General features: G+C 41.5%; 1 protein-coding gene across 3 annotated transcripts in view; it reads left to right on the top strand.

Annotated features, from left to right (window-relative positions):
- The window catches only part of TPRG1 (tumor protein p63 regulated 1), a 200,713-nt gene that overhangs the window by 19,889 nt on the left and 154,603 nt on the right, over nt 1–26,221 (top strand). For all 3 annotated transcript variants that reach the window (XR_010318664.1, XR_010318646.1, XM_003412916.4), the window contains exons 2-3: nt 14,332–14,562; nt 24,891–24,982. Coding sequence is in view for 1 of the 3 variants with exons in the window: in XM_003412916.4 (XP_003412964.1) it covers nt 14,341–14,562; nt 24,891–24,982 (314 nt within the window). In the remaining 2 variants the exon portion in view is untranslated. The remainder of the gene's footprint in view (nt 1–14,331; nt 14,563–24,890; nt 24,983–26,221) is intronic.

Below are 26,221 nucleotides of genomic sequence, written 5' to 3'. Positions count from 1 at the left end.
TGATGAGGATTGGACAATAAGAGAGACAGGAAGGTTTCTGACCTGGGCAACTGGATAGCTGTGATATGATTAATTGAGACTGGAATCATAAAGAGGGACAGGTTTATGGGGAATGTAAGAAGATGATAAGTTCATTTTTGGATATCATGAGTTAGAAGTACCTCTGGGTCAACTAAAGTGACATGTCTAGTTGACAGTTGTGTAGATGGATTTGGAGCTTGGGAGAGAGGTCTGATTGGAAATATAGATATGGGGGTCATAGATTTATAGATCGTGATTAAATAACATAAGATGAGGGGATTGCTTAGAGAGAACACACAGAGTACAAAAAAGGATATAGGTGAGAGTTCTGAAAAACATCAGCATATTAGAAATAGGAAACTGTAAGAATTGAACAAGGAAATAGAAAGGAAACTGGGAATCTGCAGTTCCAAAGAACAAGGATGTTTCAAGAAGGATGTTGTCAGCCATCAACAGTGTCAAATATGTCAAGGAAGAAAATGAGTAAAACTTTTCTACTGGCTTTCATAACAAGAACTTTACTGAGAATATTCCAAAGATATGCTAGAATCAAAGTGCAGATTACTGTGGGTTAAGGTGTGAATGAGATAAAATGAAGTAGAGACAACAAGGATGGACTATCTGTTTTGAGAACCTTGGTGATAAGAAGCAAGAAAGCTATTAACCCTCCTCGTGCTTTACAAAGTCAAATGGAATGAATGCGCTGTTTTGTTCACGGCAGGCCTTTAGAAATTTGAAGAGAGTGATTAGCATGCTCCATTAGCATGCTCTGTTCTCAACTGAATGAGAAAGGAGTCATCTTGGAGAGCAGGATCCTGTTGTTCCGTAGACCAGCTGAAGTCTTCCTAGGAATTTGAGGCAGTAAAAGCAGAAGAAAGGAGCCCTGGTGGAGCTACCCACCCAGCAGCTCTGAGGAGAAAAACCTGACATTCTTCTTCAGTAAAGAAAACCTGATGGGGCAGTTCTACTCTGTCACGTGGGGTCACTATGAATCAAAATCTAGTTGAAAGCACCAAAAAACAATAACAACAAGAGCAGGAAAGAGGAGCCTGAAGCATTGGTCTTGGGGTTTCCTCTAACTTGCTTTGTGATCCAAGACAAATCAATTCCCTGGTCCCATTTAAGCGTCTGGTTTCTTGTTTCTAAAATGAGAGTGTTGAATTACATGGTATCTAAAATCTCTGGCAGCTCTCTCCGATTCTACTATATGAAACCAATTGACTACTCACTTTGAAAAAAATAGTCCTGTCAGGGTGGCAGTAACATGGTATTTCTCGACCTGTGCGATGGTTGGATGGATGGGTTTATTTTAGGATAATTCATTGAGCAAAAAACGTGTGATTCTCTGAGTGCATACCATACTTTAATAAAAACATTTATTAATTAAAAAATTAAAAATAATAAAAGCTATAGTTTTTGTTTCAGGGGAAATACTGTTGTCAGCATTTGGATTAATGCCTTTCTCTGAATTTCATGAAATCCATTTGTGAGAAGTCACAACTGGCCTAGCAGGACGCTTCCTGCGGCGACTTTCTTAAACGAAGCCAGGAACACCTGGTCGTGGAATGTGGGTACTGCTGCCTGCACAGGGCTTAGTGCTGGGCAGAGAGCAGTCCCTGGTAGGCACGAACCTGCACACTCCCAGGGATGTTACTGCTGCCTGGCACAGGGCTTAGTGCTGGGCGGAGAGCAGTCCCTGGTAGGCACGAACCTGCACACCCCCAGGGATGTTACTGCTGCCTGGCACAGGGCTTTGTGCTGGGCAGAGAGCAGTCCCTGGTAGGCACGAGCCTGCACACTCCCAGGGATGTTACTGCTGCCTGGCACAGGGCTTAGTGCTGGGCAGAGAGCAGTCCCTGGTAGGCACGAGCCTGCACACTCCCAGGGATGTTACTGCTGCCTGGCACAGGGCTTAGTGCTGGGCAAAGAGCAGTCCCTGGTAGGCACGAGCCTGCACACTCCCAGGGATGCCCCAGCCACAGGCAAAGGGGCTTGTTCTAATGCCTTAGCATCGCTGCCATCTGCTGATTTCTGAATGAGCAGATTCAAAATCAGGGACTTGGTTTACTTCGCAGAGAGAAGACAAGAGGCTGCTCCAGGTCTGAATATTTGGCCTTAGCTGATTCTTTAAATCTTTCTGCTCTTTTCTTTTTCACCTGAATATGGAGACAATATTTGAGCACTCACCTGTTGCCGTCGAGTCAGTTCTGGCTCATGGTGACCCCGTGTGTGTCAGACTAAAACTGTCCACCGTAAGGTTTTCAATGGCTAAGTTTTTTGGAAGTAGATTGCTGGAACTTTCTTCTGAGGCACCTCTGGGTGGACTTGAACCTCCAACCTTTTGGTTAGCAGCCAAGTGTGTTAACATTTTGTACTACCTGGTGGCCTTGAGCACTCATAGGCTCCCTGACGTTTGTCAGGAAGAACGTCTTTATCCTGGTCAGCTCCTATGTGTCACATTTTTGTTTGGAGGACCGGTAACATATCCTTAACTATTCCTCTTCAGTTGTCACCACGTTTCTGTCCCTACCCTGCCCCAGGCTCTATGTGGTCAGGCCAACTGTGAAATAGGGCGCTTTTCTACTGCCTGAGTTACAAGGTGGTTCACAGGTTGACTTCATTGTGCTTTTCAAACACATCTCCAGCCAACCCTCCCCTGACTCGCAGATCCCTGTTCCGTTTATTTGTGGGGAAACTCCATTTGTTCAGGGGGCTGAGGGGAAGAACCTGAGGGATCAGGGTATGTAAGTAAAATACACATATATTTCCAACAAATAAACAGACACACAAACACACATGCACACGAATGAGAATTCGATTTGCCCTGGAAAGACAGAAGAAAAGGGATAGTGTCATATTGGAGTGTGACAAATGTGACCGACTTCTGCACATTCTCTCTAAATCTTCGATGAAGTTATTAATCTTATGACTTCCTTGAGGCAAGTGGATTCCTTACATCGCAGACTTTGCACTTGGATTGTCGGTGATGGAACTATTCAGCAAGTATAGAGGTGTGACAGCAGAAAAAAGGGCGAGGAAGCAAAACCTGGGAATACAGAGACAATGTGAGGAGGATTTCGGACTTTCATCCCACAACTGAATGCTAGTTTTGATAAATGTAGTCAGCTCTTCAAGGAGCCCTGGTAGCACAATAGTTAAGTGCTTAGCAGTTAACCAAAAGGTTGACAGTTCGAACCCACCCAGTGACTCTGAGAGAGAAAAACCTGGTGATCTGCTCCATAATGATTACAATCAGAGTGCCCTATGGGGGCAATTCTAGTCTGTCACATGGGTACTTATGAATTGGAGTTGACTCAATGGCCCCTAGCAACCACAGACAGCTCTTAAGCTGTGAGGGGTAGAGGATAGACAGCTGACATCTCAGATACACACACCACATTACTTGGCAAAGTAGAGCACACCCTCCTATTTCCACCTCACACCTTTGCCTAGAATGTCCTCCTCCCATTTCTAAACTGCAGTCACCTCCGAGGCACCTTTTCCACACCTTCAGCTTTCCACACTCTCAGCCCTCCTTACTCCACCTTCCCCCATTACTCCCATCTTCTCTTTCTATTGTGTTTTGTACACTTACTCCTCTTTGTTTTTCCCTGTCATGTAAGACAGCAATTATCTGTTTCTGTTTCTGCCACCTCCATTAGACTATGAGCTTCTATAGTTTAAAGGCTGTGGCATATGTTTTTACATGTGGCTGTGTGAGCTTAAGTGTGGGTTCTTAGAAGATGCCCCACCCTGAGCTTCATTACTCAGTCCACAAACACCTACAGGACATTCACTACGTATGTGCAAAGAAAGATGAATCAGATACAATCCTTACCCTTCAGATCACAAACACCACAGAGAAACAAGCAGGGTATCTGTTCATCCATTCAAGAAACTTGAACTTAGTGCCTGCTCTGAACTCTGCCCATACTCAGCTCCAGGGTGTGGAAGACAGGAACGTAAATGGCAACAACAGAGCAGTGTTATAAACCCTCTAGGAGTCAAGAACTCAAGCGATATCATAACCTAGACTAGGCAGAAAAAAGAGATGGAAATTTGAGAGAAAATGAATTTCAAGGAGTTACAGGGGACCTGTAATCTCAGAAAGTTCTCATGGCCAATATCGTTATCTATAGTGATCAATTCTTTTCCTTATGTATGTTTGAGAAAATCCCTTTCAAAGTAATATCTTGTGTGTGGAACTCAGCATCCTCTGAATTCTTCCCTTCTTAAACGCAAGCATAGTCACTGGAGTTCTAGCATGCCCACGGCATTGACTTGGGTGAGGTGTCTCAACTGTCCACCATCCATGGCCCTGGCAGCTCTGGTCGCTGTGATTTTCCACTAGCATTGAAGGGAAGGCAGATGCCAAGTACCCCAAATTTCTACCATGGGGGCTCAAATTTGTGGCAGTCACCACAATCCCCTTTAGAACTAACCTGCTTGGTTGGAGTCCCCTCATGAAGATGAGGTGGGCATCATATATGAACAACCTCTGTAAGCTACCTTAAAAAAAAAAAGCTATGATATTCTGGACACTGAAGAAAAATGAATTAAATCTCGTGGAGTCAAAGAGCTGGAAGGCACCTTAGGGATAATTTAGTCCAACAACATTCATACTTGAAAAAATTTGATGTTTTTCCCCCAAAATGAAAGCTTCACAAGTCCAAAATCCAAAACTAAATCTGTTGCTGTTGAATCAATTCTGACTTGTGGAGAGTCCATTTGTTAAAGAGTAGAGCTGTCCCATAGGGATTTCTTGGCTGTAATCTTTGCAGAACAGATCACCAGTGCTCCTGGGTGGGTTCAAACCACCAACCTTTAGGTTGATGGAGGAGCACAAATTGTTTGAGCCACCCGGGAACCTCAGAAGAAGTCCATGGACAGATAAATACATTTGCTCTCATTGAAATGGGGTTGGTGACTAAAAGCCCTTGGGTTATTTTAGGGCTTTGGGAAGTACCATTTGAGAACCGTAAAGTCCAGCCCCCTCATTTTACAAATGAGGAGCTTGTTGGTGGTGGCTGAGAGGCATTGAGGAAGTGGCTTGTCCAGGGTCACCTACCGTGTATGTCAGAGGGTGAAGGTCCACATTTCTCTAACCTAGCCCTGAATTTGGGAACCCGCTGGCATAGTGGTTAAGTAGTATTGCTGCTAACCAAAAGGTTGCAGTTTGAATTCACCAGACGCTCTTTGGAAACTCTATGGGGCAGCTCTACTCTGTCCTATAGGGTCACTATGAGTCTGAATTCAACTTGACAGCAACAGGTTAGCCCTGTATTCTTCCACCCTTCCCCTCTTTGTATCTGTCTGCTGAGTCTAAGTACTGGTGGCTGTGCAGGGGTAGCCCAACAGAGGGTAAGAGCTGGCAGAGACCCTCCATCAACCCAACTTTCCCCCAGGACACAGAGCTTCCTTGCTGGTATGTTATCACCAATGTACAACATGTAAAATTGTGAATAATTGCCAATTTTCTTACTTCAACTGGCACAGAAGCGGGCTTGTTGGAGAGTTACGAGGTGTTGGAGTATTGTTGTTTTATCCACTGCACAGTCTTTGGCTGTTCTCACAGGCCCAGGAAAGGCTGCTCACATAAATTCACATAAATTACCTTTAGAAAATGTCAAAATTAAAAGTAGATTTCTATTTTGGGGATGTGCCTGGAGAACGTTAACCCCTTCATGTGGGTGGAGATGGCCACATCGGAAAACATGGTTGGCATCTTTGTGTGTAACGTTGGCCACAGGAACCGACTCCTGGACTTCCCTCCTCCCCACTCCCATCCCACCTGCATGAGGGTATCAGGTCTTGTTAACAGATTTGTACTGACTTTCCTAAGCCCCTGGATTGCCCACACATATGCCTCTGGATGCAGTGTTTTTAAACCTGTGGTGCCCATAACTTATTTACTGTCATGATTAACCTTATTTTTAATTAACTAACTCTGAGAATTCAGAGGACACATGTAATCCTTCTCGGCCTCAGTTCCCCCGTTTGCAAAACATGCAGTATAGAATGGATGAGCGTTTCCTAAGGAGGCAGCTTGTCTTCCTAAGGATCCCGAGAGGTAGCAATGAGGATCTTTGAGAAGCTCTTAATGACTAAATGTTGTGTGGAAATCACAGACACTGGCAACAGGGTTAAAAAGCAAAAAACAAAATTCCCTTTCTTTGCGTCTGGCTGGAGTTGTGGCCACTCCTTTCAAGCTGATTAGAAGTCCTTGGTGGAAGTTAGTCTTCTACTTCCCTGAGAGACAAATATTTTGGGGGGGCCTACCATGAGTAAGAAGGAGCCCTGGTGGTGCAAACGGTTTAAGTGCTAGGCTGGTAACCAAAAGCTTGGTCGTTCAATCCCACCCAGTGGCTCTGGGGAAGGAAGAACTGGCAATCTGCTCCCATAAAGACTGCAGCCTAAGAAACCCTATAGGGCACTTATATTCTGTTCTGTAGAGTCTCTTGAGTTCTCTTGAGTCAGAATCCACACAAGGGCACAGAACAACTATGAGTATGAGTAAAGCACTGTGCTGGGACCTGTCTTTGACTTGAACAATGAAAGAATGATTTTCCTAAGATTATGCAGTTTGTCTATAGGACAGAAAACTTTCAATATGTGGTAGGACTGAATCCTTAGGAATAAAGTAATTGGAAAACCCTGGATTGGGGAAGCAGGAGATTTCTAGCTCTGTTGGATGAATTTCCAGAATGGAATGTTTACCCGGAATATAAGTTTACTGTTGATGTTGAGTCAATTACGACTCATAGCTCGCGACCCTATAGGGATAGAGTAGAACTGCCCCGTAAGTTTTCCGCGGAGTGGCTGGTGGATTTGAATTGCTGACCTTTTTGTTAGTAGGCAAGCTCTTAACTACTGCTCCACCAGGGCTCTAAGTAGGGCCACATTATGACTTTCATGGGCCTGTTAAAAGAAATTTTCAACAAAACATTCATTGTGGTTTGAACTCACTGGCTTTATTTAGCAATTAATGAATTGGGCTGCATCTAGTATGAAAGTCAAACTAGAGCTCTGAAGAGCAGTACAAAGCAGAAGGGTTTTATAGACAACAGACACCTAGGAACAAGGAAGCTACATTGGGCCAAAAGTGATTTGTTAGTACTAAGTTACTTTCCTAACCTCACATATTGGAAACTTCTTTGTCAGGTCTTCTACTCTAACTAAGGCAACAAGTACGTCTTGGCTGATTGAGGCTTCCACTTCTGGGAAGTTTAAGCATTTACAGGAAACAGAAGCTTAGGTTTCGTTTGCTGATGTGGGGCTTAGCATAAGTGACTCCATCTTGGGCCTAGTATAGCCACATGGACAGGCCCTAAGCTCTTTTCCATGTGATAATAAAATCAATATTAAATATTATATTCATACAGCATTAAATAGTTCATTATTTTATTTTTTCTGTTTTAGGCAAAATGTAATCAAGTTTATGGGTTCCAAAAATTTCAACTTCTTTTTCTAATGTGAGAAAGAGATTAAAACATTTTCTTTGGCTCTAAAAGCTGTTTTTGCTTTTGATTTTGAAATCTATAAAGGCATTTTCATAGGCCCCTAAAAATGTTATGGGCCCCAGGCACCGTGCCTCTTGTGACTAACGGGTGCGTGGGCCTTGATTCGAGGTGGAGAAGACTTGTAGCCTCAGCGCTGAAGGTGAGGCTGGTGATTCTGGTGAGAAGCTGGTGATGACTGTAGCTTATGTGAGTGCCTCTTACCTGAGCCTTGTTGTCAGTCCCAGAAGGGTGCTGGCTGGCCTCAGATGCCCAGCAAAAGTACTTCCTGTTGCCAGTTGCATAGGTTTGATGACTGCTTCTCTGCTGTTTTTCTAAATGCTGCAACTTTAAGCAGGGGAAAGACATTGAACTCTATAGACTTCAAGGGACTAGGACTCTGGTATCAAGCTTTGTCTCCATCTGCGGGACCTTGGGCAAAGCCATTACCTCAATGATTCTAGTTCAATATCTGCAAAAGAAAGGGGTTGGGCTTGAATATATTTCTCTAGCTATCATTTATGCCTTGTGTGTTTCTGAAATATTATTTGGAAAAATCACAAAGGGATAGAAGAAACCATGTACTTAGGTGTACTTAGACCTGTATCTGGAGATAACTTATTTACTGTCATAATATACTCAATTTAGTTCTGAATTTCCTAGCAGCTGAGAACTATGAAATTCTTATTGTCTGACCAAAGGAAGGTAACAAAAACTTATTCTTTGGCATTTACTCATACATTTTATTTTTAATTGGAACTCAAACAAAACCAAACCTTTTGCAGTTGAGTTGATTCTGACTCATAGCAACCCTATAGGACAGAGTAGAATTGCCCCATAGGGTTCCCAAGGAGCAGCTGGTGGATTTGAACTGCCAACTTTTTGTCAACAGTCAAGCTCTTAACCACTAACTTATTGCAAAGGTAACATTATTGCAAATTAATTTTTTTAAAGTGAAAATTCACTTATGGTCCAACTCTCTATAATATCTAGTGTTTGCCAATGTAAAACTTAGTCAAATGTCCATTACCAGCAAAAATGGTTTATTTTGCAAAGTTTTATTTCTTTCTTTTATTTTTTTCGCCTTTTCTTATTATTGTGCTTTAGATGAAGTGCATCTTCATCTTTAGATGAAGTAGCTTCTCATTAAACTATTAGTACAGATTGTTTTGTGACATAGATTACCAACCCCATGACATGTCAACACTCTCCCTTCTCTACCTTGGGTTCCCTGTTACCAGCTTTCCTATCCCTCCTGCCTTCTAGTCCTTGCCCCTGGGCTGGTGTGCCCCTTTAGTCTTGTTTTGTTTTATGGGCCTTTCTAATCTTTGGCTGAAGAGTGAACCTCAGGAGTGACTTCACTACTGAGCTAAAAGAGTGTCCAGGGGCCGTACTGTCAGTTTCTCCAGTCTCTTTCAGGCCAGTGAGTCTGGCCTTTTTTTGTGAGTTAGAATTTTGTTCTACATTTTTCTCCAGCTCTGTCCAGGACCCTCTATTGTGACCCCTGTCAGAGCAGTCAGTGTTGGTAACTGGGTACCATTGAGTTGTACTGGACTCAGTAAGGTGGAAGCTGTGGTAGTTGTGGTCCATTAGTCCTTTGGACTAGTCTTTCCCTTATGTCTTTGGTTTTCTTCATTCTCCCTTGCTCCCAACAGAATGAGACCAGTGGAGCATCTTAGATGGCTGCTCACAAGCTTTTAAGGCCCAGATGCTACTCTTCAAAGTAGAATGTAGGACATTTTCTTTATAAACTATGTTATGCCAATTGACCCAGACATTCCCTGATACCATGGTCCACATAGCCCCCAGCCCAGTAATTCGGTCCCTCAGGGGGTTTGGATGTATCTGTGAAGCTTCCATGACCTCCAGCAAAAATGTTTTTGCTTTTCGCTTTTTTGTTTGTTTTTCCGCTTAAGAGGGTGCATTCTTTATTCCCATGCTACTACAGTGATTGTGGATGTTATTTTCAATGTCTGCACAATATCACTTGGATAATACTTAGCCACTCCTTGATCACTAGGTGTTTAGTTTGTTTCTAATTTTTTATTAACATCCAGAATAAGCAATTATTATTTCTGTCTTCTTCTTTAGGCTAATTTTCATTACATGAATTCCCTGGAGTAAGATTAGATCAAAAAAGTATGGATATAATCTGGTTTTTCTAAGCTTTGACCATTTGCTTCCCTTAGAAACTGCACTGCTTTAGCCCTCCTGAGCATTTGATGCTAAGATAAATTTACTGGAGGAATCTTATGGAAACAATAATCCTTTTCAGTTCTTAATAGCTCTGGATGGGTCTGCTGCCAAGGTGTAATTTATCCATATACATGAAATGGAAACATTTGACTTTGGCCGGATTTGTTACTAGTATTAATATGCTTTTGGTATTTCAGTGTGTATAGTCTATTTCTGCAGCAACAGAAGGGCATTTTTTATTGATTTTGGAATAAAGAAACTCCCTGAGCAGCAATGAGGAATGAGGTGGGGAGCTTAGATGATGGCACTTCTCTCTTATGGGGAGGTTGTTGAAGAAGTTACATTCATTGCCTTAGAAAAGATGTCCCAGTGACTGGAACAGAGCTGGGATCTTTCTGGATTGGGCTGGCTCCACTTAACACTCCCACTATGCAAGGCTGTAAGAATTTAAATTGAGCCGAGAGTTTCCTTGTTTCCTGGATCTCAAACAGCTAGGTCTCTGAGTGCTCTGGCTCCCCAAATGTTTCCAGAGCAGACAGCCTGCAGGAAAGGAAGCAGGGCTAATTAAATCCTCCCTCTGTTTTCCAGGCATAAGAGCCTCTCGCAGATGTCTGTTGTTAGGCGTGTGTTCACAAAGTGCTGCAAATACAGAAGCAGGCTTTCCTTTCCCGATGGCACAAGCTTTCCTTCACAGGTTACAGGGAACTCCAGAAACACGTTTCCTTCCAGCACCCACTGTACTAGAGGCGGCAGACCTGCCTAAGTAGAGCATGTCATTGCCAGGGAGGTCAAAATGCCTCGCTGATCACACACACACACACACACACACACACTTTCTCCAGCTTCTCTGTACCCTGTATCTTCACAGGCCAGTCTGTGCCTTTTGTAAACCTAACTTTTAAAAATTACCAGAAAGCTCAGTGAAGCCCACCCTGATACAGGATAGTGTGGCATCATGATGGTTGGGAGTTGGATGGTTGGGATTTCATGTTGAGAGTCCTGGTTGGGAGTCCAGGGGCTGTCGCCACTATCCAGGTGCACCCATGGGTGGACACTATCAACTCTGTGATCCTCAGAAAGATGGGGATGAAGTCAACAACCAGCTGTGTGTACTTGTCTGTCTATCTGCACTGCACATGCAGACAGGCTGTGCCTCAAACTTCAAAGCAGCCATAAGACTGTTGGGAATGAGACATACTCACTGGCATCAACCATTCCATGGGTGCTATGATCATGTTATCAAGCCAGACATATGAGACCCTCACACAGTATTGGAAAAGTGAAAGCCATTATAATTATTATTTATAGAAACCAAACATTAAAAAATAACAGCAGATTCCAAAGGAGAAATGCTTACCCTTCTGCAAATTACCCATGTCCATTCTTAAGTCCCTGTGCAGGCGTGTCTTGGTTCAGGTGAGAGGCTATGTTCACATCATCGCTGCTTCTGGCTACCACGACGCTGCCCGAGGCTCTTACTCTGCCCCTGGGCCCTTCTAAGCCTCTGCCGCCATTCCTTCCACACTACTTGGGTCTGTGGGGTCTCTTGTTGCCACACTACTTGGACCCCCACTGCCCAAGGGAGGAGGCATGCAGCCCTGCACAGGGCACACTCAGGCCTCTCTAGCCCCACACAGTCAAGCGTTACAGCTCTTCTAGCTCTGACGGCAAGACTCCTGCCCAGAGGTGTCTGGCTCTGCCCCACTATAGGAATATCCGTGCACAGGGCGCACTCAGGTCTCTTCCCTGCATGGGCAAGTGTTACAGCTATTTTTAGCCCTGCCAGCAAACCTTCTGCCCGAAGGTTCTCAGCTCTCTCTCCATGGGCTAAGCAGGCTTACTCCCACTGTCTCTCGTTGTCTTCAGCATTCACTTTCTTCTCGGTCTAGTAGGTTCTCAGCACAGGGACCTGAGGTCCTTGGTCCAAAGGATGTGCTCTGCTCCAGACTCTTCTTCCTGATGGTAGGGAGGTCCCCCTGAACCTCTGTAGGATTAGCCCTTTTAAGCCTAGCAGGATGGCAAAACCAAGCAATCCCCTTGTTAAGCCACAGTCACCCTATTTGCATGATCATAGTAAATTGTCTGATCCCTGAAAGGGTTTTACACATCTTATTTGCATAGTTCCAGCTGATCACTTTTGTGGAAATTACAAGGCCATGGATAGCCATATAAAAGCAATTTACTGCACCACACCAGTCTTCCTCCCAGAGTTGCTGGGAGGATCAGATGAGATAAAACGGTGTGAACTTCACAGGGCTGTTCCTTCACTTGTGAGCTGCTGTTATCCCCTAGTCAATGTGTTTTCGCCTATATTCAAACCCCTCAGGGTGGCTATATACCCACGTTTGCCTGGAACAGTCTCAGTTTACTCCTATCATCCTGGCTTAATTTTTAATAGGACCTATTTCATGTTTAAAATTACCCAAGCATAGGCAATAAATTCTATTATCGTACAATTTTTACCTCTCTCACAGGGGCCTATCTACAGAAAATAGTGCCGCTGGCAATTAGTTTTAAATTCTTGAATGATCTCTCACAGCTGATGATGGAAACAGTGATGGCCGGTAGAAACTGCTCATTGGTGTCCCTCCCCAAGTGGCGCCTAGCACACATGCGCCCTACCAGCTATAACTTAGCTACTCCTCTGCTGTCTCAGGTTCTCTATCTGGTTGATCCCATCTTCTGGGGTGAGGACAGGGGCTTTGTCCCACTTTCTGGTGTTTCATAAGAACCAAGAATGTTGAGCTGAATGAAAACCACCTTTGTCTGATTAAGAATACTGTGGCAGCTCCGAGAATAAGATGGTATTCCTAGCTAGTCAGTGAACCTGGGATCTTCTTCAATGGAGCCTTGGCAGCGTGCTCACGGCAGGGAGGACTAACCAACCTTAGCCTGAAAATGGCGACCTGACTAAGATTCACCAGGCTAGCATGCGCCTTCTATTTTGTTTTCTTTTATATTCCCAAAAAGGAAATCAATTTATTTATTAAAAAAAATTTTTTTTGTCGTATATGATCATTGTAATCATTCAGAAACTCATCAAAACAGAAAATAAAAATCACCTGTAACCCTATAATCCAGGGATAACAATTGTTAATATTTTAGTTTATTTCTTTCCAGGGTTTTTTTTTCAACCTTTATCACATCATATATTTATCAACCATTCTATGGGTGGAAATAAAATTACAATAAACTGTTGTTATTGTTTAATATTTGCTTTTTATAAATAATAATAATGGCTTTCGCTTTGCCAGCACTGTGTCAGCATCTCATGTGTCTGGCTGGATAACAGATGAATATAGAATATACATATGGTGTGATAAAGATTAGAAAAAGTCTAACGTATATACATGTATGTATAAGGTGTGTTGTTGTTACGTGTCAAGTTTATTCTAACGTATAGCAGCCCCATGTGACAAAGAAAGACTGCCCCATGGAGTTTTCTTGGCTGTAATCTTTACAGAAGCAGATTGCCAGCTCTTTCTCCTGCGGATAGGCTAGGTGGATAAAAATCCCAATCTTTTGGTTAGCAGCCAAGTGCTTAACCATTGCATCACCAGAGCTCCCTCTCTTTCTTCTTTGTCTCTTTCTGTACACACACACACACACACACGTACAGGTATAATATTTTCCTTTCTTCCTTCCTTCTTCCCTCCCTCCCTCCCTCCCTCCCTTCTCTTTCTTCCTGAATTGTTTTAACAAAATTGAATAACATTATTTATAATATTTTATAACTTACTTTTTCCGTCAACAATATGTTTGGGGCATCTTTCCATGATAAAAATATATATTCCCATTTTTAGTGGCCTCATTGTGTTTTATTTTGTGGTGTACTATATTTTATTGAGCCAGTTGCCTGCTGATAGATACTTAGTTCCATTAGAATTTTTTTGGTATTATTTACAATATTGCGTTAAGTGTTTAACATTATTATACATGCTGTTTTGCTATTAGATGTGTATTTTTCTGCTATTTGATAAGAGGTTGAGATGAACAACTACATATATGTGTATATATATATATATATATATTTGGGCATTTATCTAAATTATTTCCTTAGGACACATTTTAGAATTGGAATTTTTCGATTAAAAGATAATGTCACTTTCAAGTGCCTTTGTGCCCTATTACCACTTTAGATCTAACCCAAGAAGCAACTGAGAAGCTGCATTTTCATGGCTTTTCATCCTTAAATAGGCCAGCAGAATGGTGAGTTTTCGAGCAAAAAGTCTATGAAATCTTAGAAAGAAATTGTCTGATAAATATTTCATACTGCTCTCCTTTGTTCAGATTCTTGTCCCCTGGGATTAAAAATGAGAAATGGAATGACTTGCAGGCTCTTTTTCTCTGTCCAAAGGATCCCTGTCTCCCCCCCCTCCCCCGCCCCATAAATGGCCATACAGAATCATGGTTGATTATTTAGGAACCTATTATTATTATTTTTTTTAATGGGATGAAGGTGCGTCTATCAGGTCCTCTATTTTGTTCACATGTGGCAGTTTGTCAGTTTCAGGAGCATCATTTGCTTATCTTCGCCTGTTTTATCATAGCTAGTATATATATTAGGACACAGGTTTTTTTTGTTTTTGTTTAATCAGAAGATGGTTTCTTCTTTTAGGCTGAAGAAATGTCAGCGATTGGAAGTTTTGAAGGTTTCCAGCCTGTGTCTCTGAAGCAAGAGGGAGACAACCACCCCTCTGAGACTGATCACCTGTCCACAGAGGAGGATGACCCAGGCAACGAAGCAGCGCCAATGCAGACTTCCAGGCAACGGAGTGTGACTGAATCAACACTCTACCCGAATCCCTATCACAGTTCTTACATGCCGCGGAAGTACTTTGTTACACGGGTAAAACAGTCTTTGAGTTTCTATTCTGAAAACACCTGCAGTGTGTGGGTGCATGTGAATGTGTAAGTCTGTCTTGGAGGGGTGGATTAAGTGACAATAGTGATAGGTAACATTTATCGCTAAGTGCCAGGCATTATGCCAAACTCTTTATATGAGTCAATTCATTCAATCTTCCCAAAAGCCTTAAGAGGTACATATTATTAATATCTTTATTTTCTAGAAGGACTGAAATTGAGAAGTTTAGTGACTTGTCCAAGGTCACATGATTAGTGATAGAGCCAGGATTCTGTCTTAATCTAAAGTTTGCACTCTTCAATACTATACAGAAATTGTTAAAAAAAAAAAAAATTCTAGCATCCTTTTATTATGCTAAAAACCCCCAAAACCCAGTGTCGTCGAGTCGTTTCCAACTCATAGCGACCCTATAGGACAGAGTAGAACTGCCCCATAGAGTTTCCAAGGAGCATCTAGCGGATTTGAACTGCCAACCCTTTGGTTAGCAGCCATAGGACTTAGCCACTATTCCACCGGGGTTTCCTTTATTATGCTGGTATTCCAGTAAGTGTTTTCCCATTTGTCATCTCACATAACATTCACAATAATCCTGTGAAGTAGACATCCTTACTCTCTTTTAGCAGATGAAGGGTCTGAATTTCAGAGAAGTGAAGGGTTCTGTTCTTGATCACACAGATAATATCAAGGAGAAGAAGGTCCTCCAACCTCTCTGGATCTTCAGCTCCTTGGTCAATATTCCTGCTAAGCCTGTCCTCAACTAATTTTCTGTGAAAAGAGACATAGCAGCTAGAATATAAAGCTCTGAACCAACCCATCTGAGGTATTGGCTGTACATTTAGAAAAGACATGGGGTGTTGGAGTGGAAAACGTTGCTGAGAATGAGCCCAACCTCTTGGGTATACTTTGAAATGCTGGTATTACAATATGGGAATACCCAAAAACGCCAAACCCACTGCCGTCAAGTAGATTCCGACTCATAGTGATCCTATAGGACAGAGTATAACTGCCCCATAGGGTTTCCAAGCAGTGCCTGGAGAATTTGAACTATTGACATTTTGGTTAGCAGCTGTAGCTCTTAACCACTACACCACCACGGTGGGAGTAGGGACTTTTAATCCTAACCCTGTAGCAGCAGCCTGATGCTGAGCTTTCTAACCCATGCATTGGAGGTGGGAAAATAAGTGATTGAGTGGGTAGTGGAGCTGAGGCTTATGTATCTGGACATAATACCAAATTAGATTTGTAACATTGGAATCAAGTGGAGAGTGTTTCATGGATTTGTAGTGCTATTCTCTCTTTAGCTACGCTTCCTATTTATAGATCTTCCTTCCTATTCCTTCACATTCTTGTTAACGCAGTAGTGGTTAGCTTATAGGCTACAATCAATTTAAAGGCAGAGTCAGGGTGTATGCACTATGGCAACAAAGACCATTTCATTTTCAAGCATACTTGGTCCATCTCTATTGGAAAAAATATTTTTCAACTCAATCTTATAAATAAATGGAAGCCAAGGTTTTGTGACAAAGCTGTAACTAATAAATTCTGATTTGTTGACTTTTAAAATGTATCCTTGCTTGAGATGAAGTTTTAACTAAAGCGACTTAATGTGTGTGTGTGTTTCAATACTACATATACCCATATCAATGTATTTAGTGACTCATATGTAACAAGGGTTGCTATCAGTCAGAATCTACTCTTTGGCAATGGTTTTTTTTTTTTTTTTTTTTTAACGTAACAAGATGTTTTGCTGGGTCGCTATGAGTCGGAATTGACTCGACGGCACTGGGTCTGGGTTATACTATGTGTGTATTTGTATGAGTGTTTTTGCATACATAAAACATACAGTTTCTTTTCCAAAGTACTTGGACTTTATTGAATATGCAAAGTCATGTTGTAAGATTTAAATGCAAAGGGAATCAAAGCATCTCTTAAGTTTCCTTATCTTTCCTATCAGTGATGCATCAGTCAAGGTTTGATGAGAAAAGGCCAACCACGAGTGACGCGGAATAAGGGATTTATCATCAGGAGTTGGTACAACTGTGAGAGGTAGTAGAGAAGTCTATGCAAAGCCATTTCCTTTGCATCTGGTGATGGACCTGTAGTTGCTATAGGTCAACCAATTGGCAGCTATGAATTTGGGAAGAACAAGGCAAAACTGGAACTTGTAAAGGCAAACTGGAATTACTGGTGACCAAGTGGAGCCCGTTAGGAAAAACTGTAATCTATTTCTGTTTCCCACTAACTCCAAATTTGATGATGCAAGTGACCTGTAGGAGAATCAGGTGCCTTTCACCACTTAGCTGCACACGTACCCAGCCCAGGGCTAAGATTCTAATAAGTGAAATAAGCTGTAGGCTTAGCTGCTACCCCATTCCATCAGCAAAGCAGGAGATCAACAGCCATGAACATGAACCACCAGAGTACCACAGCAGGTAGAATGACTGATATTTCACTTCCGCCTTTCAAATCTTACTCAAATATATTTTGTGGCAAAGCCTAACATGGAAACATACAGGGAATGGAATTCTAGGCAATATAGTTCCAGCTTAGCTAAATTCACATAGTCCAAAGCCACCATAAGTGATATTTTTTGGTAACATGATGCTTTTATTTGTGTGGCTCTATATAGCTTTTTTTTTTTTTATGGAGCCCTGGTGGCATAGTGATTAAGAGCTTGGCTGCTAACCAAAATGTTGGCAGTTCAAATCCACCAGCCATTTCTTGGAAACCCTTTGGGGCAGTTCTACTCTGTCATATAGGGTCGCTAGGAATTGGAATTGACTCGACAGCAATGGGTTTGGTTTAATTTTATATAGCTTATAAAATAAATTCACATACTTTATCTGCTTGGTCCTCCAGAGCAGTGTTGTGAGGTAGGCAGGTAAGGCTTAGCACCCTGGTTTTCAGGGTGAACAAAATGAAGTTTCAGAGGAGTGAGGTGAAGTGTCCAAGTCACATAAGATTTGTAGGAGAGCTAGAATCTGGATGTTCTGACTCTAAGTCCAATGCTTTTTCCACCACACACAATAAATGGCTCCTTCCTGAGGGCTTTCAGTGACTGACCCCAATTGATGTGAAGAACTTCTTCTCCGTCAGGTGTGTAGAAAATAAACCCTAAGTTCTCAAGAGCTTGAGAGGGAAAGCCATCTATTTTTATTAGTGAGTCTAAAGTAGATACAAGGGCTCTTTAGGAGCTATGATGGCTACACTCCCAAGGCACTCAGGATTTGCTCTCCTGCAGATCAAGAGACGTGATATGAGGAGTTCTTACCAGGAAGTGGTAGATAGAGACAGACTTAATGGCGTACGAATATAATGAAAATAAAATTGATGGCTCAACTGAACTTACAATGATAAACGTTTCTTGAACGTATACACGTACTCTTGGAAGATGGGCATTGTAGATACCCAGGCCATGGTTACAAGCACAATTTCACCACTTACAGGGTGTGTATCCACAAGAGTATCTCAGCCTCCACCTCTCAATTCTTTGTCTCTAAAGTCGGATAAAATACCTATCTTATGTGGAGGTTGAAATAAAGAAGCTTTATAGAAATACTTAGTACAGCGTGTGGCACACCTATAAACATTCCTTAAACGGCATCTCACTGCTATTATAAATGCATTCACCCTCCTTTTTTCTTGATTGATTATTCACATTTCTGTAACTGGTCACAACAGATGACATTACGATGGCCATGATGTCACCATGCCCTCCAGTGTCATCTCTGACTGTGGATGTATAGAGTCTGTAGCAGTAAAGAGGTTCAAATGAAAGAAGCAAATTCCATTTTATCAAAGGCTAATCAAATTAGGCCAAGCCCTTTAAGGATTCAAACCTATGAAAGATTCATCATAAAGCATCACCCCTTGGAACTGAAATGAGGTCTGCAGGTGGTCTAGCTCAACGCTTCTCAATCTTTATTCTGTTGACAAATCACCTGAATATCTTTTAAAATGCCGATTCTGATTCAGTCGGTCTGGATGAGGCCCTAAATTTGGCATTTCCATAAACTCTCTGACAATACTTATGCTCTCTGTACAAAAACCACACTTGGGGTACCAAGAATCTCGCATGCCCTGTCGTTTTCAGATGGAACTAATTTTGGGCAGTTATTTGCCCTAAATCATAACAATTAGTGGGTATTGACTTCCTCAAGCTTGTAATGGCAAAGCTAGGGATAGAACCAAAGTGTTGCAATTCATAATTCTGTGACACCACACAGCAACTAAAAAGCAAAACAAAAAAAGCAATTTATTCCAGAGTCAGAATTTAAAACAGAGATGTTAAAAATTCAGAAGAGCAGTAGGTAATAATTGAATAGAAGAATTCCTTGGTCAGGTATTTTATTTTGTTAAAATGTTTTAAAAATCACTGAGAAGGAGGTGGTCTATTGAAGAAAACTTTTTAAAAAATGTAGATAAGGAAAGAAAAAAGTCATCATAATTCCACTGCTAAAAGTTAGCCAAAATGTACTGAATATTCTCTTACTCCTTTTGGTATATACCATTCCTTGTTTTTTCCTTACATGTAAAATTTTTCATGCAAAAATAGGATTATACTGTAATTATCAATAAATATACTTCCATAATATCATTTTTAATGGTTCCATAATATCCCACTATGGGAATATACTACAATTTATTTAACTTTTGCTGCATATTTAGGTTATTTCCTGTTCATAGCTTTTCAAATGAGAAGTTATTTCTTTACCTCCTATGGTAGGATGATACGGAAATCAGTTTCCCAGCAGCCAGGAGTAAACACCCAATGCTATAATAAGGATAAGGATTCTGGATTTGCATAGGTGTTAAACCTAACACTGTAAATTTGATCCTAACTCAGGGTTTCCCTCTGTTACAGAGTAGAACTGTGGCCCATAGGGTTTTATTGGCTGTAATCATTATGGAAGCAGATCTCTAGACCTGTCTTCTGTGGTACTACTGGGTGGATTCAAATGCAAACCATTTATGCCACCCAAGGATCTGTGCCTAGGGATTACTGATACAGAAATCTAAAATCATCTAGGACAAACGAGAGGTATGTTTAACATCAACCCTGGTAGAGTAGTGGTTAAGAACTACAGCTGCTAACTGAAAGGTTGGCTGTTTGAATCCACCAGATGCTCCTTGGAAACCCTTTGGGACAGTTCTACTGTGTCCTATAGCATTGCTATGAGTTAAAATTGACTTGATAGCAATGTTTGTTTGTTTGTTTGTTTTAGTTAATCTCATGTATTAGGTCACACTTCTGAATACCAGTTTATAGGAGAGTTCATCCTGATGCCTTAAACCTTTTGTGTCCTTTTATAAGTCAATCTGGGATGTTTCTCTCTTTCCACAGCCTTCCATGCCTGTTATTTATTTACTGAAACTGTGCCTCTCCATTGTAGCTAAACAGCATTCTGCTCAGAGTCATAAGGCTTTAGGGGAATATCTAATCAATCCCTGAATCTCACAAAGGAGACGTGACTTGTCCAAGAGCAGCCAGCAGCCTAGAGGCCATGAGAGACTGGAAGCCAGGACTGAAACCCAGAATTCCTGACACTTTTCACCATGCCTCTGACCTTGGAGAGTAAATGAGAGGTTGTGCTAACGAAGGTCGGAACCACTCACAGTTGGTGTGTTTGGATACTCTTTTCCTCCTCTTTTAGTTAATCTGCTATTATTGCTTAGACATATCTAAAAATAGCTAGTACATTCTCTGAACAAAAGTACCCCTCAAAGCTAATAACTTGAGGTGTAGTAGGATAACCACTTTAGTTGTGGAGACTGATATTCAAAAGCAACTTCCGATGAAAGGAACAATACTTAACCCCCATGAGGAAAGATATTTTTAAACACCCTGGAGGGCTCTATATTTGCAGATACCTTATCAGAAAGTTGAAAGCCATTAGGGATGGGGAATTATCTCTAAATTTATACTTCAGAATGTAAATTACATACAAACTAATGGGACTAAAACTATTTGATCTTTTAATATTTAATTAATGGTTCCCCATGGCCTTTTTATAGCCTGTGTTCTATTGTGAGCAACGAGATTTTAATAAGCAGGTTTGGGACTTCCCATTGTGTAGGGAGATGTCGTTGCTTCCATGACACTAATTTGGCTTTCATACCCTCTCCCTTTCCCTCTTCTCTTGCTACAGGGTTCCCTGTGTCTTGCTCTGGCACTGGGAACAACTAAATATATTAGTTGAATTGTTATCCCCTGTGTGAGTTTGTTTGTGGTCTAGAATTTAGATCTGTCACTGGGCAAAAGGCTTCTTGACTCCCCTCCTTCCACTGAAATCCCTTGAAGATTATAATGAAGATGATTTTTCTTTCTGAGAGTAGACACTTAACGAGATAAGATGCATTTTCTTCTTTCCAAGGAAAAGGGAGGTTTGCTTCAACTTCACAAATCATGTCTGATTTAGAGCTGTTTTTCTTACCTTATGTATCCAAGCCATAGCAATCCCTGTCTGGCCCTGATGACACCCACAGAGGGATCTTATTGTATCTGAGTCCCTAGGAGCACTCCTCTCATTACCACCCCCTCATCTCCCAGTCTAGCCAAGGAGCTCAATACGTGGGGGAAAATGATCAGCTGACCGTGGTATCCTTTATGTGACAACTGGCCCTCTGGCTAGTTTAGCTTAAGGGAATGCAAGCAATCAAACCATAAACTTTGAAATTCCCCCAGTAGGTTTGCTTTCACTGAGGAGTTTTTTTTTTTTTTTTTTTTTTTTAGTTGATTCTGACTCACGGTGACCCTGTAAGACAGAACTGTCCCATAGGGTTTCCACCTGGTTATATAGTGGTTAAAAGCTATGGCTGCTAACCAAAAGGTATGCAGTTCAAATTCACCAAGCGCTCCTTGGAAATCCTATGGGGCAGTTCTAGTCTGTCCTTTAGGGTTGCTATAGGTTGGAATCGACTCCATGAAAATGGGTTTGGGTTTTTTGGTATAGGGTTTCCAAGGCTGTAATCTTTATTTATTTATTTTTTTAATCTTTATAGAAGCAGACTGCCACATCTTTCTCCTTAGAATGGCTGGTGGGTTAGAACTGCTAACCTTTCACTTATCAGTTAAGTGCCTAACCACTGCTCCTTTTGTATGATATACCCCATAATATGGCTGACTAATCTTTTGTTGAGAGGCATTTGGGTTGCTTCCAATTTTTTGCTATCCACACACAAAGCTACAGAGAACCCTTTATACGTATGTTATTTTGCACATATGCAAAGTATATCTGCAGTGTAACTTCCCAGAGGTACAGTATTGGGATCACTGGATATATCATTTCTCCTTGCTTTCGCTCACTGCTTTTCATAGACAAGACAAGTAAGGTTTTGAAAAATTCTACACTATTGTATTCATCTTCACATATTTCTGGCACAGTGTGTGGCATAAAAAGCATTCAGTAAATGCTTATTTTAGGATTATTTCATTATTCTCTCCATCTCCACTTATACTTTTTTCTCCTGAAAAGTATTATCCTTGCTACTGAGTTATATTAGCTAAGGGAAAAATTATGTGATTACAGAAAGAGGGGAAAATATCCATGTTGAGTCATCAAAAACAGAACAAAACTTTTTGACTCGTGGACCTGGTAGAGCTGGGCTGCATTCTGGGAGACTGAGGTTGGGTGGAGGAGGAATTGTCATGGGATCCTAGGAAATTTCCCACTAGGATAGTCCAGCTCCAGCAGTAGGGTCTCTGGGAACCAGTGATGCTAACACAACCTCCTCTGTTAGTGGAGCTCAAGGCGTCTTTGATGAACGTCTCAGAACTTACTGATTTAATGAAACTCAAGCTTCAGCAAGGATGGGATGCCATGTTAGCTTTCTGACAACTTTTTAACCAGCAGCAGAGGGTGACAGAGAGTCAGAAAGCACTCAGTCCAGTGGTTCTCCAACCTGGCTGACCATCTACCTCAATGGGGAAACTTGTTAAAATGATGAAATCAGAATCTCTACATATAAGAGAAATGATTGTATTTTCTGAAAGATTTCCAAGAGGTTTTGATCATCACCTGGGCTCTTACAGATTTGGTTTAGTCCAATTATCTTATAGATAAGAAAATGGAGGTGTGGGAAGGTCAAAAACTCAAACCAAACCCACTGATGTTGCATTGAATCTAACTCATGGTGACCCCATAAGTTACAGAGTAGAACTGTTCCATAGGGTTTTCTTGGCTGTTGTCTTTATGGAAGCAGGTTGCCACTCAGTAAGTTTGAAACACCAACATTTAGGTCAGTAGTAAAGTGCAAACCGTTTGCACCTTACGCAATGACAACAACTCATTGTCTTTAATTCCAACTCATAGCGACCCTATAGGACAGAGTAGGCTTGCCCCATAGGGTTTCCAAGGAACGGCTAGTGGATTTGAAATGCTGACCTTTTGGTTAGCAGCTGAGTTCTTAACTGCTGTACCACCACGGCTCCTTAAAACCTGTAGGTCACATAATTAATTCAGGACAGAACTTGAACTTGAACCCAGGTCACTCAATTCCATGTTCAGTATGTTATGTCCCTGTTCTGGATGACTTGGGCTGTATGGAGTGAATGAGGAAAGCTAAGTAGGTGAAGTACAGCACCCTTTACTTCATTTCATCTGAAATAGCTCCTCTCTTTTCCTGCTTTGATTCCCACCTAAAATTTTTTTATTTTTTGATAGATAGATTCCATGACAAAAATATTTCAAAGCCAATTGCCTTTTATCATAGGTTGAGAAAACAAGCAAAGAAAAATCCTACAACTGCCTGATTCCTGGGAAGAGAAGGTGCTTAAATGGGTCCTAGTCAGGCTAGGGAGCCCTGGTGGTGCAGTGGTTAAGAACTCAGCTGCTAGCCAAAAGGTCAGCAGTTTGAATCTACCAGCTGCTCCTTGGAAACCCTATGGGGCATTTCTACTGTGTCTATAGTGTCGCCATAAGTCAGAATCAACTTAGTGGCAATAGGTTGATGAAGCCAGCCTAGTGTCTCTGTTTCCTCTTTGAGAGATAGGTCTCAAGCTGAGAGGATTAGGAGTGCTGGTATTTGGAGATAGGTCTTTGGCATTAAAGCTATATTATACAGAGAGTAGCTTTAGGTCTTTGGCATTAAAGCTATATTATTAATAGCTCTACAGGGCATTTCTATTCTGTGCTATCGGGTCACTATGAGTAGGAATCCACTTGATGGCAACAGTTTTTTTTTTTTTTTTATACAAAGAATTATGAGAATTTACAACCTGATTATCATTAACATTGCCCAGGGCTAGAAATGAGGTCAGTACTGCGTTGTGGGGCTGGAAATGAAAGGCCGGGTGTCTTACCTCATCTCTGCCACTTCTTCCAAGCTGGCCCAGTTTACTCATCTATGAATTGAATGGTTTAGACTAGATAGTCTCTGGACTTCAGTAATTCCCAATCCTGGCTGCCCATTGGAATCATCTGAGATGGTTTAAAAAATACTGGTGTACTGATAAGTGGGTCCCATCCATTGAGTTTCTGATATAATTAGTCTGGTGTGCAGCCAAGGCATTGGAATTTTGCTGTGCAGCCATGGTTGAAAATAACTGCCAAGAGAGCAATGGTTCTCAGAGTAGAGTCCTTTTTCCAGCAGCATCACATGGGAGCTTATTTGAAAAGCAAATTCTCAGGCCCTACCCCAGACCTACTGAATTGGACACTCTGGGGCTAGGGCCCAGCAATCTGTTTTAGTCACACACATGCCAGGTGATTCTGATATGTGCTGAAGTTTAAAAATCCCTGAGCTAGAAGGTCTATGGACTTATTGGGACAGGAGGCAATTAATCTTTAAGCTAGAGCAAGGCCAATAAGTAGGAACAACTGCTTGGAGAAGGGTGGAGAAAGCGAGATGAGGAGACCCAAAGAGTCCATCTCCCAGATCAAGTCAAAAGATCTGGTCAGAGCACTGGAAGAAAGCAGTTCTTTTTTACTTTGTTGCCACACTCTCTCTGAAGACACGAAAAGTGTGGTTTAAAAATGCATAGCTTGCTAAGTGCTTTGAACTTCCTGATAAACATGCTTGCTGAGAAAAGCTGGTCCTCTGAAAATGGCTATCTTTGTTTCTTTGAGAAAGTGTAAGTAAGATTATGGAAGACAGGACTTGGATAACTTTCACATCACCCAAGGAGAGCAGCTTAGCAAATACCAGAGTTCAAGACTAAACTCATTGACAGGCAGCGCCTAGAACAAATAGGCACCTGCAAGAACTGTGTCTTTCCTGATAGGTTTTCTGGAGGAGCTACGGGGATATACTAATAAATCATACGCATAAAGAGAGCTCACTGTTCTCTAAACTATTTTCTTTTTCCCATTCAGCCAGGGACCATTGAGACTGCCATGGAAGATCTGAAAAACCACATAGCAGAGACTTCTGGAGAGACCATTCAAAGCTTCTGGCTCTTGACCGAGTGAGTAGTTATGGCCAAGCAAACCAAAACCAAACCCACTGCCATCAAGTCAATTCCGACTCATAACGACCCTATAGGACAGAGTGGAACTGCTTCATATGGTTGCCCAGGCTGTAAATCTTTGTCGGGAGTTAGGATAAAAACTAAGCCTAATGCATAAGTCTTTGTTGCTTTCACTGCTCAATAATGCCATTCTCTTCAAAGTCTTATGATAACTAGTAGGACTTTAATTGAAAATGCCACCATAAAGATGGTGTATTTATGTTCTGCACAGAGATATTAATGTGTGCCTGTCCTTGTCTTCACCTTCCAGAATATTAATAATTCCATGGACTTTACAATGGTGGAAACCCTGGTGGCATAGTGGTTAAGATCTACGGCTGCTAACCAAAAGTTCGGCAGTTCGAAATCACCAGGCGCTCCTTGGAAATTCTGTGGGGATAGTTCTACTCTGTCCTATAGGGTCACTATGAGTTGGAATCGACTCGATGGCAACTGGTTTGGTTATTTTTTTTTGTTTGTTTACGAAGTAAAATATTCATATAATTAGGGAAGGAGGCAACTCTTTCCTAATACAGAACCCACAGTATTAAATGGAGAATGCTATTAGAATTCCACGTCAGATACTTACTTAATGGGTTTAGTAAGTCCAGTTTTCTAGCTTGGTAACTTGTGGATCAACAAAGACTCCAGCATTGAAGTTTAACAATTCTTATACTTTGAGCCCTTTCCATGATGGCTTCTTTGACTAAGTTTCAGGAAGGTAACACTTGCATGTATCCAGGCCATCAAAACAAAACCCACGATCAATGGAAAGAACTAGATTCCAAGAAAAGTCCATCTGACTGACCACAATGTATACTAGTGTTTCAAATGGATTCCAGGAATTGAATGAGAATGAGTTTTTGAAACCCAACCTGTCATTTTCTGGGCATTTGTTTCCCCTTATGTGAAGATCAGCGGTTCACTCCTTGGAAACCATATGGGGCAGTTCTACCCTGTCCTACAGGGTCGCTATGAGTCGGAATTGACTCGACGGCAACAGGTTTTTTTACGGGTATGTAAATGAAGATAATGATACATACTTCAAGAATTCTTGTGGAGACTAAATGAGATAATATTAATAAAATTCCGGGCCAAGTTCTTGGCACATACTAGATTTTCAGTGGAAATTAGGGTCCCTCGTTTGTTCACAAGTACTGTTAAGAGACGGCCTGTTTTTTTTTTTTTTTTTTTTTT

Source organism: Loxodonta africana, chromosome 1 (genome assembly GCF_030014295.1).
Source record: "Loxodonta africana isolate mLoxAfr1 chromosome 1, mLoxAfr1.hap2, whole genome shotgun sequence".
Lineage (NCBI taxonomy): Eukaryota > Metazoa > Chordata > Mammalia > Proboscidea > Elephantidae > Loxodonta > Loxodonta africana.
The sequence above is the reverse complement of the archived record's forward strand: the minus strand, read 5'-3'. Positions and strand labels throughout refer to the sequence as shown.